The 12,191-nt window shown below is 35.7% G+C and overlaps 1 protein-coding gene across 9 annotated transcripts in view; it reads right to left on the bottom strand.

Annotated features, from left to right (window-relative positions):
• The window catches only part of Adamts6 (a disintegrin-like and metallopeptidase (reprolysin type) with thrombospondin type 1 motif, 6), a 210,178-nt gene that overhangs the window by 78,661 nt on the left and 119,326 nt on the right, over positions 1–12,191 (bottom strand). For 8 of the 9 annotated variants that reach the window (XR_003950407.1, XM_006517516.2, XM_030247122.1 and 5 more), the window contains one exon: positions 4,225–4,327. The exons of the other annotated variant lie outside the window; for it this stretch is intronic. Coding sequence is in view for 7 of the 8 variants with exons in the window: in XM_006517516.2 (XP_006517579.1) it covers positions 4,225–4,327 (103 nt within the window). In the remaining variant the exon portion in view is untranslated. The remainder of the gene's footprint in view (positions 1–4,224; positions 4,328–12,191) is intronic. 9 annotated transcript variants of the gene reach the window in all.

Here is a 12,191-nt window from a genome sequence, read left to right as displayed (position 1 = left end):
TCTAAGTTATATCTCATTACAAATTTAGAGCTAACACACTATGCAACAATTATATAAACAGCAATTATTAAATCTGAGTAATTTCAGACATTCTAATACAAACATCTTGAATGTGTACAAGGAAATATATCAAGTACATGTAAAATAAAGCCTAGAGAAGAAGCAGAGCCATATAATAAGCATGGGTTTAACATACCTCTTTTCAGTAGTTGGTAGAACTATTGCAGAAAAGAATTTGAAAGAATAAAAAAGATAAACTCCACTCTCAAGCAATCTGCTCTCATGGATATGTGCAAAAACACTGTAACCAATAGCTGTAGAAAATACATCAGGATTACACACACACAGAACATTCATAGAGAATGCATGGTATTAGCTGATCCTAATGCTAGTAAATAAAATTCCTAAAGATGCCCTCAATGTGGACGCAGAAGAATGACAGCTGCCATCACGAAGAATGCATCAAAGAATAAAGCTCACCAGTAAGGTGCAGACATAAAGCTGGGAAGGGAATCAAAACTATCACACCACAAAGCAAATAGCAAAAGAAAGAATATGCCACATGATCACAAAGTACTCAACTAAATGACTGAATCAAGCCCTTATTCATCAATAATGATCATGAATGAATATGATCTAATATTCCTAATCAAAAGACTTAATATAGCTGAATGGATTAAAAAAAAGATTTAGAAAAATGCACCTAACAAGAAACTCCATCACTAGTAATGATACATACAGATGTACATAAAAAGCTAGAAAGAGACATTTCATATAAACAGACATACACATACAGGGGAATACATTTAAATTATATGATGCAGGCCTGTAGGCTACAAAGCAAGACCTTGTTGCAAACACAAAACCAAACCAAAACCAAAACCAATGATAAATTGACAAGGTGGCATGGTGACATGGTATTTCCAGCACTTGTAAGGATGAGGTAGGAGGATCATGAGTGTAATGTCAGCCTAGCTTACATAGCAAGACCCATTTCAAACAAAACAAATGGTCAAATATCCTTGTTTAAAAAAATGGACAAAAGACTAGATATCTCTCACCTTTTACAGAGATTCTATCTCATCTCAGTTGCAACAGAATTTTTTTTTGGGGGGGGGGGTTTCAAGACAGGGTTTTTCTGTGTAGCCCTGGCTGTCCTGGAACTCAAAAATCCACCTGCCTCTGCCTCCCAAGTGCTGGGATTAAAGGCGCGCACCACCACGCCCGGTGCAACAGACATTTTTAAGAAGGTAAAAAGTATGAAATACATGCTGTGGAGACAGGAGCTCTTAAGCATGATGGTTATGGATGTAAATTAGTATAGCCATTATGAAAAACAAAATGAGAGTGCCTCAAACCATAAGAAATAGAACAGTGATAGGAAATTAATATTAATATTAATATTGTACATCAAAGATACATCTGCATGAACATTTATTGCAGTACTAATTTCTATTTCCAACATATGTAGCCAATCAATATGCCTGTCATTAGATGAATAGAGTTTTTACTATGCTATGTAAACAAGATGGAATACTATTTAGCCATGGAAAGAATGACGAATGTCATGTGTGGCAACACTGATGGAACTCCGGTACATTAGATTGGGTCAAATAAGCCAGGTGGACAAAGACAAAGGCCCTGTGTTCTTATTCATCTGTCAAAGAGAAGAAGTTGATCATACCGAATGAACAACAATGGTCACCATAATATAGGAAGTAAACGAGCAAGGGAAATGGAGAAAAGATAACTTTTAGATGCCAAAAATACAGCTAAATAGGAGGAATTAGTTCTCCTATTCTACATTGCACTGTAAGATAGTCAATAATTTGTTATATCCTTCAAAATAATTGGAGAAGAGTTTGAAGGCTTATAACATATAAGTAGTAATGAGTGTTGCCAGTTACCCTGATATTATCATTATATTCCTCAAATGACTATACTGTACCACATAAGCATAGACATTAAATAAAAATAAACAATAAAATTAAAAATTACTGTAAAAAGAAAAATAATTTGGGGGAAGAGACAAAAAACCCCACAAATGTCCAAGTACATGAAAAAGAACACAAAAAGAATGTAATGAGCTGGAAATGCAAACTAACTTTCCATGCAAACCTCAAATACTGATTAGGATGTTGGAAAAAAGAGAATTTTCAGATGTTGTTGGCGGGAGTGTAATATGAATATTCAGTTTTGACAAAAATCTGGCAATTTCTTTGAAAATTCAAATCTCACCTGTGCTATTGTGTAGCACTTCACTCTGGTTCATTCCCCCAAGATAAAGTGAAACATGTTCATAAAGACCTAACAGAGCATTCACATCAGCTTTTTATGCATGACAAGTGAAAACTAAAACAACCCAGGCATCCACACACAAAGAAGGTAAAGTAAACTGATTACTACAGAATACCACATGACAATAAAAAGATTGAATGACTACATATCACAATATGGATGAATATTTTTTAAAATCACAGCTTAGATGTAAGTCATGCAGAAAGAATAATGGGCATAATTCAACTATATGAAGTTCTTGAACAGACATAACTAAACTATATAAGAAAATGAGCAATGTGTGGTTTTTGGAATGGACATTTGACTACTGACTGTGAAGAAATATGAAGACTGTTTTGGGACTAAACATTTATGTCCTCTCCAAACTTCTATGTTCAAATCCTAAGGCCAATATGATGGCACTTGAAGGGGGGTCCTTGGGAAGTAGCTGGGCCATGAGAACTGTGTCCTTATGAACAGGATGCGTGTCCAGGAGCTTCTCTCCTCTGTGTCATGTGAGCTACAATGGGAAGATGGTAGTCTGCAACTCAGAAAAGAGTCCTCCCCAGAACTCACCCCTGCAGGCACCCTGACCTTAGGTTCCAGCCAAAGCTGTGAGCAGTAAGTTTCTGTTGCTTTAGACTCTGAGTCTATGAAAAGCAGTCACACATCTGGAGCGGTAAAGACATAGCAGTAATTATGGAAGTAATGGCAACATTCTGTGTCTCACCCAGGCTTCCTGTGTATATGCAGCTGGTAAAATTCAGAGAAAACACAGGTAAGATATTGTCCATATTCTCACGGCAGAAGAAAAAGCTGGGCGAATAACTAAACGAAAGCCAATGACACACATGCTAAGGCATTCAGAAGAAAACAGCTACAGGTTAATTTAAAATGCATTGAAATCAGGATGATTAGTAAGTAGCTAGATAGATGAATATGCATCCATTTAATAAAATGATAAATAGTAAAATATTGGCAGTGAGTACATAGGTGTTATAGCCCAAACCTTTTAAATACTCTGTTCTTATATAATTTTAAAGATGGATTTTATAAAATAGTGTTTCAATATAATAGTACACTAAACATTCCACACAACAAAATTTAGTTTATGTTTTGAAAGTAAAAACCTCATCTGCTTAATGACAAATATTAGTCTTTGATGTATGTACAAAATAAGCATGAAAAATGTTTTCAGACAATGAAAACCATTTCATCTAGCCAGGCATGGTGGCACATAATTGCAAGCCCAGCACTCAGGAAGGTTAGTTGGTAGGAGAGTGAGTTTCAAGTAAGCCTGAGCTACATAGAGAAATCTGTCTCAAAAATAAAACAAAACAACAAAAACCACACCCAATACAAAAATTTAAATGAGGCCATCGATTTAGCTTAACGGGCAAAGATGCTGTGTCCAAGCCTGATGACCTAGGTTCAATCCACAGACCCACTAAGGTGGAAGGAGTAAACTGACCCTGCAAATTGTCCTCACAAGTCTTGCGCTCATGGGTGCATATAAAAAGAAGAAGAAGAAGGAGAAGAAGGAGAAGAAAAAGACAATTGGAGTTAGTGGAGCTGAATTATGTTGCCATATTTTGTTTTAGGGGATAATTGCAAATAATCGATGATTATAATTTACCCAGGAATGTCTCAAGCAGAGCTCATATTTTGAGTTTTATACAAATATGTATTTTCTAGGATTTTTAACTTGTTAAAAAGAATTGGTTTTTAAAATATAATTTCTAACAATTTGTAAATTGTTGCATATATACTATCATAGGAAAGTTAAAATATGAGAATTATAAAATAATATAAGAATTTTTTTTATTTTTTGCTTTGACTAGCAAACACTAACTCTAACTAACATGTCTATGAAGGTTTGAATGTGTATACACGCTCTCATATTTGCAAAGCTCTCAAGCATGAGTGCTCTGCCGGGTCATACATTACCTCCAGTATAGGGTTTCCAGTTATAATGCTTTCCCCGGAAAGGCATACTGTCAAAGTCTGCACACTGTTTTTCTCGAAAATCTCGGGAACCCAAAGGGCATGGCTAAAATAAAATAAAATCATAAATGGTACCATTGTTGTAAAATACCAAACCAAGGGACAGTGTCCCTGAAATTTGTACTTACTGACTGTCACCCTATCACCTCTGGGTGTCTTTCTGACTGACTGTCACCCTATAACTTCTGAGTGTCTTTCTGACTTTTGTTTTACCACTTTACAATAAGGATTTCCATTGAGGTATCCAAATTGTAAGCTAAAAATTATAGGTGAGAAGAAATGACTACAGCACTAGCAGTTGCCATGGAACTTCACACGTGTCTTTACACAGCCATCTTTCCACCTTACAAAGACACACAGAATCCAGACAAGAAAGTAAAACACAAAATCTCTAGGTAACAGTATTTGAAGTCCAGGTGCCATAGTGGTTTGTAGATTTTATTTTAGGGCACTGAGATACAGAGTACTAAGACAACATTCAGCTTGTAAATTGTAATTTGTACCCTGATTGCTACAAATGCTTCCTAGAGAAAACCATAAGTTGAACTGGGAAAAACGCTAGGATTCAACTACAAGCACCTTCAAATTAAAGAGGTTTGGACTTACTAAAATGTAAATTTCATCTTTTAACCTCACAAACAATGAAATGTTAAATTGGTACCAAATGTGCACATATTTTTAGAGGGTTAAGAAAATGGTAAGGAAACAACTGGTTATAAAAGTTTGGAGTGCTTCTTTTACCTGAAAAATTTAAAGAGAAAAGTCTTTCTAGTGTAGCTAGATCTAAATTATAAATTCCACAGTCACCCTGTACTCACTTCTATTGTTGATAATATAACTCCATAAAGATTCAAAATATATTTCATGGAATGTTTTAGCAGTAGAACAATTTGATGTATCTTTTAGAATTCTATGGAATTAAAAAAAAAACTGTAAATTCTTGAAACACTAAGAAAACTTTCCCCTTAAATACAGAACAAAATATTTCACGAAAAAGCAAAACAAGAGGAGGGTAGCATTGGAGATCCAATCCGGACACACCATCTATGCTCGGTAAGAGCAGGGAGGAGCTAAAACACATTCCCAGCACTGGAAATACTTAGCACAGAATAAATGACAATGGAGTTACAAGCATTGTCATAGATAATCTTGAAGACTTTTTCTTAGAACTTTCCTTGGACATCTACCAAGATCAGTACAGTGTCCAAGATCAGTAAATGACAGTAGATAGTTGCTAATTAATCATAAACAATAAATAATAAACATAAATGTGTGAGAATAATAGATCATGGTGTGCAAATATTTACATGGCTATCATCTATTATAGATTATGGTTTGAAATTTTTAGCATATTAAGTCTAAAGCCTCGGATTTGAAAATAGTGGCTTAGGTTCAGATTATGTTAAGAGCTTTAAATCTTAAAATATACTCAGTGTAGTGAAATACTATACCATCAATTCCAAACTTAAAGCTTTTCATATTCTTTCTCTTCTGCCTACTTTTAACAAAGATGAAAAAGTAGCTATTATGAGCTGTGCAGTGTGTCATGCTATGCTTGCAAGGCCTTCTTTTCATAGTTTGGCTAATGTTTGGATCTTTGGAATATTCACATTTGCCAGGTCATTGTCATTTACAATGTTCATGGTCAAGAACCATACAATCAAATGCAAAAACCCTCCCAATGTTTCAAAAGATTATGATTTTTATGGAGACATATTCATAGTTGGTTATATAAGTCAAAAAAGGGATGAACATATTAAGGAATGATTGTTTTTCCAAGTGATTTTTCCACTGTTTGAAGACTAACTTTTTTAATGATGTCTATGTGTTTAAGGGGACAAGAGCACATGCACATGAGTGCCAGAGCTGGAGCGAGAGCTACGGGTATTGTAAGTCACCTAACCTGACTCCTGGGGATTGGAGTTGGGTCCTCCCAAAGAACACTCCGTGCCTTTAACCAACAGACCAGCTCCCTGGTTCCTTTCTAAGATATTTTCAAAGATTTTCACAAGAGCTAAAGTTGTCTGTCAGTGGTTTTACCAAGCACCAAATCTGCTCTTAAAGCAAATATCAATTTTTAAAATATATATAATTTAAACTGTAGATACAAGTTTTCACATCAAAAAAAAAATCAACCACTTAAAAGTTTATTCAAGTGCAGTTTTAAATCTTGTTGAAAAGACAAGATTGAAGTGGAAAGAATACAGAACTGTTTCAAGATTTGTAAGTAGTACACAACAGCATCTTACAACTTGTCTGTTGGTGCTGCATGTGTGAAAGACAAGTGTGCCATTTGGTAAGTTAGGGAAATACTGGCTTTGAAAGAAAAAGTTGAGTACATCCCAAAATATTGTAATTGAGATACTAAAGAAAGATAAAGGAAGCAGGAGAGATTACTAAGACTGTATTGCGGATTATTAAGAGGAAAGCTGAGTAAATCTATGCAGTCAGGGAGGAAGAGATTATATACTCTGAATGGTGGGAAAGCCAACCTATACCAAAGAAAGGAACCATACAGAAAGACAGGGAGAAACAACAGTTCTTATACAAGTATCAGCACAGACAAAGCTCTGAGATAACACATTAAAACATTCACTGAATGCAAAATTAGAAATGCTGCTTTCTAGTATTTTCTAAGGACCCTTTTCAACAGAAGAAAAACAAATAGTCAATAGAGGATATTGCCATTTACTGAAGCACCTGGATGACATTACATGAAGTTTCTGACTTATTTCTTTCTTCTGAGTACCTTTCCTAAGGTCAGCTACAATAAAATTAAATCATAGTTATAAAATGTCATTTAACTAGTCCTAAGTACTCTATGACTGAGTACTCTTTTATAGTATTCTCATGAAGAAATCATAATCACTTAATAGTATTTTTTAATAAAATGAACTGGGAGTATAGAAAGGTTGATTCATGAAATAAATTTCAAAGTGTAAAGCTAACTCCTTCATCTAAATGCGAACATCCTCCTGTTTCATTCCAAATGATGTAATAATAATATAAGGCTTAACATGTAAGTAAATGGTTATGTCAGAGCTCCAACACAACTATTTCCCAGGGGTGGGGAGGGAGGGAGTCAAACTCGATCGAGGCGGCATAGCTTGGCACCCCTGTCTTGAGCATTAATCTGACAGACATTCTCGGTGGGGAAATTCAAACTTCATTATTAATTTTTGAGCCAACACAGAATCACATCTTTCAAGAATTGGTGTGAGAAATTATATAATGCAGTTTGAATACTATGCTTTGAATTTACATATAATTTTTCCCAAAGTAGGCACCAAATTTGTAGAAACATTTATAGATGAATAAACACTTTTCAGAGTGCTACAATTGTTAGCAACTTCCTTATTTTCTGTCAAAACTTGCCTTTCTACAACCAAGTGATTTTATTCTTTCTTCTGAGTTTATACTGAACAAACCTTCCTAGAAGAAAGATACCATGGGCATCTTAGTTATCCAGTAGCCTCCTTAAAATAAGGCACAGAGAAGTAGATTAAATCCACTCAAGTATTTATGAGTTGCTCAATATGTGTCAGATATAATCTAGGCTTTGGGATTACAGGGAAAAGAATAAAACCTCAAATCTCCACTTTCGTGAAACATATCCTAGTTTGGTATGAGAAGAAAGATGAAGCAGAGGACAAAGGTCAGAGTAGTGAGGTGGGAGGTAAGTTGTTTGAAGCTCTGAAAAAGAAGTAAAAGAAACAGAGAAATGCAAGAATAAAGCTCCAAGGCAGAAACATTGCTGATGGAGTCACAGACGACTCCAGAGGGAGGGTGTTAGGAGGATCTGGATGGAGTGGTTTGCATGTCTTTGTTCCTAGAGTTCAAGCTCTGTTCTGATTTCAGTGTTCTCACCAGGGAATGCTCTGAATATGTGATGATTAACTATACACTAAGCAGGAATTGCTGTTTGGAATGTGATCAAAGGAAAGTAGTTTTTGAAAAACAATAAAATCTATCTTTGCTTAATTAAGAAAAATATAGGGTTTAACAAGTAGTGTGTTTTTTAGGTGACTTAGTGATGACAATGCCAACACTGTCCTCAATATAGTACAGAAAACAAAGTAATCAAATATGCTCTCCCAAAACCAACAAGTAGGGCCCTATGACCCCAAGAGCAATTCCACAAGCCTCTGTCTCCAGGGTTTGTAAGTATTTTCAAATTAAACCACAAGACAACCACAAACCCATGTTTGTCACCATTCCCCAGGTCTGTATACATTAACACATTCTATAAACCATATTGTACTTTCAACTATTCAGATAGGTAAGCATTTAATTCTGCTTAAACATAACATTTATTGGTAGATCATTTTAGAAAGAAGGCTAATCCACTGAGGAAGAAAAATTGTTATGGAGAGAAGCGTCATGTCTGCTGGCAAACCTTGGAAAATTACAAATCTTTTTTTACGTCTTTCTTTCATTTATAAAATACACCTGTATTTTGAAAACCACATCCCAAGTACATGTCTTATTGGACATTGAATGAGGAATGGGCTGCAAATGAAACCCTTTCTTTCCTCTTCAGACCATGAAGGAAACTGGCAGACTGGATGGCATAGACTTCCCCATCACCAGACAGTGGCAGGAAAGCTATTCCATTTTCCTGGGCTACTTCTTTCCCACATTTTGCATTTTCTTCCTTTCTATGTGTATGCCAAATGCACACATGCTTCACTCTTACACACTTGACTGGCTTTCAACACTTTCATAGACTTCCTTCTTCAGGAAAGCAACATAATCTTAGCAGGTTGTATCCTGTTTTAGCTGACAGTACTTGAAGCCGAAATGCTATTCTACTTAGCAGTCATGCATTTGGCAAATTAATGTAAAACATGGATGTATTTGGTTGTCTAACCTGACAGGTTGTCTATATTACATAAAGATACAATACAGGCTAATAGAGGTCTCAATGCTGGACTTCTCATTACAAATCCAGAATAGATCCCTGACTCCCCAGGTATCACATTGTATCTACCAGTTGAATTAAAGTGAGCTACCCCTACACATTCCCAAAATTAAATGTAGTGGTCAACACATTCAGTGAATGTGGGTATTTGAATGAGAATGGCCACTGTAGGCTTATATATTGGAATGCTTGTTTCTCAGGTGGTGAAACTGAGTTGGAGAAGATTAGGAGTCGTGGCCTTTGTTGAAGAAGGTATTTCTCTCTCTCTCTCTCTCTCTCTCTCTCTCTATCTCTCTCTCTCTCTCTGTGTGTGTGTGTGTGTGTGTGTGTGTGTGTGTGTGTATGTGTGCCTGTCTCTCTCTGTCTCTCCTTTTGCAGATAAGGATGTAAGCTCTTGGCTACTGCTCCAACACCATCTCTGCCTGCCTTCTAGCATGTTCCTTACCATGATGTTCATGAACTCTAATCCTCTGCACCTCTGAGCTCCAAATTAAACATTTTATTTTATAAGTTGCTTTGGTCATAGTGTTTTGTCACAGCAATTAGAAAGTAAGGCATTTGGTCTAACTTAATTCTCATTTTAGTTTTTAAATTCCCTCTCCCTCTCCCTCCCCCTCCCCCTCTCTGTCTTTGTGTGTCTCACAAGTGGAGGGTAGAGGACAATTTGCGGGAGTCTGCTCTTTCTGTCCTGTGAGTACTGGGGAGTTTGATACCACATCCTTATATGCAAGCTTTTCAAATTAAATTTATTTCTACACTATACACCCTGAATTTCAAATATCTATTTATAGCAGAAAAATTCCCTAAACATAATAAAATGTTTATTATGCTTTGTGATGCTTAAGCTTCTAGTAAGGACAAAATACATCAAGTTCTATTCTGTACTTTAAAAGTTAATCCCTACTTCTGAAAACACCTGAAATTAAGATTAACCTAGGAGACATACAGATCTTGCTCATTCAAACATTTGTGCACACATGTATCCCGGATATATTTCTAAAAAAAAAAAAGTTGGTACATGACTGTTTCCTAATTATAATCTGAGACACAGTGTAGTACTAATAACCAATGGATCAACTTTACCTTCTTATCACTTAATCCTGCATCTCTCTACCTAGGGACAATTTCTGTAGTTTCAGAATATTCTCAGCTACCTGTTTCTGATGCAGAATAAGGTTAGACTGGAAGTAAGACAATGACAAAAGTGACCAAAGGCTTTCAGAGAAGCCTGCTCTGCTACACTCACTCCTAAGTCTCCATTTGTTGTAATAGCACCAGATTACCAATAAGCAGTTATTCACTTTATTAGATCACTTCCATAGTGCTAGTCTGCTCCTGATATTTCATTTATATATGAAACTACATTAAAACCTACAGGTAAAGGTGTAATAATAGCTATATTTGTATATTAGGAACTAGAAATAGCTCTAGGATACTTTGTTTATGTTAAAACTTTTCATTCTCAAAACAAACAAACAAAAACCCCTCAGAAGTTTGATATAGTTACATCTTATTATTTAGAAGCTGACAATACTTTAGTGAGGTTAGGTAGCTTGCCAATGTCATACAGAAGTAGAGTTAGAGTCAGGATTTAGACTCAAGTCAATTTTATTCCCAAGTGAACACTTAAAAAAAAAAAAAACAAACCACAATCCTAGCTCCAAATATATGCTATAATTTTCCTGTCTACACAACCAAGACAACAATACTATTTAAGATTTGGCAAAGAACTGAGAAAAGAAAACTGAATACAAACATATAAAACTGACTGAGGCCACACCTAATTTCATTACACAATTTATACAATTAAGACAGATTTCAGAAGACCTAAAAAGCCTTTTACAACAGACCATTATTGAACATTGAGTCGACAAAGAAGCAAGAAGATAGTTAAGAAGCTAGAAAAATGTAACTTTCCACTCCAGGAGCTTAGGCATATCTCCAGTAGTTATAGTCTAGTCTTCTATAACAACAAGTCACAAATAACAAAGACTAAGAAATCAAAGGAAATTCTTTCTAGATATGTAAGCAAATCTTTTTTCATGGTCCCTAATATCTTTTATTTAGACTTTATATGAAATTTGGTTCATCTGTTGCAAAGAGAAATTTCCTTGATAAGGAAGAATACCTTCTCTGTGGTACATATGGAGAGTGCAATTAGCTATCATACTGGGTAAATAAAGTGGAGGTTGTAAGTTCTCCTCCAAGATCCAGACTTCACTGGCCCTGAGTAACTGGCTAGATTCCAGTACTAGGCATGGCTTTCTTCTTGTTGAGTCTTAAGTCCATTGAGGGAGCTGTTGGTTATCAACAAAATATGGGTGCCACTACTGAAGACCATTACAGAAAACAAAACCAATCAAAATGCATAGCTTTGAAATCTAGTTTCAATGAACACATCTATAAAATAATTCCCATACCTAAGCTGCAGAGAACATTGTTGAAAGAAGAGCCAGAAGATCAGGGAGTCTCCTGTGTGACAGTTCCTCATATTACATGTTAGAAGCTACACCCATAAAGTATCATTAATATGACTGCCTCGCCATGAGTTAAACAAGGACAACAACAGACATGTCAAAACAGATGAGGGAAAGTCCACAAAGCATCAGCCCTATGAAAAAACCATAGGCAACTAGGTAATGCTGAGAGTAGAAGAAATACTGAATATTGTTTTGTTTTGTTTTTTGAAAAAAGATTTATTTCTATTATGTATCTGAGTACATGGTAGCTGTCTTCAGACATACCAGAAGAGAGCATTGGATCTCATTGGATCTCATTACAGATGATTGTGAGCCAACATGTGGTTGCTGTGACTTGAACTCAGGAACTCTGAAAGATCAGTCATTGCTCTTAACCACTGAGCCATCTTCCCAGCCTAATAGTGAATACTGTTATCCAGGAAACATCATACCAACTGGTTACTAACACCAAATGGTCATGCCTAAAACATACACACACACACACACACACACACAAACACACATATTTG

Source organism: Mus musculus, chromosome 13 (genome assembly GCF_000001635.26).
Source record: "Mus musculus strain C57BL/6J chromosome 13, GRCm38.p6 C57BL/6J".
Classification (NCBI taxonomy): domain Eukaryota; kingdom Metazoa; phylum Chordata; class Mammalia; order Rodentia; family Muridae; genus Mus; species Mus musculus.
Note: the sequence above shows the minus strand (reverse complement) of the source record. Positions and strands in the feature narration are given on the sequence as shown.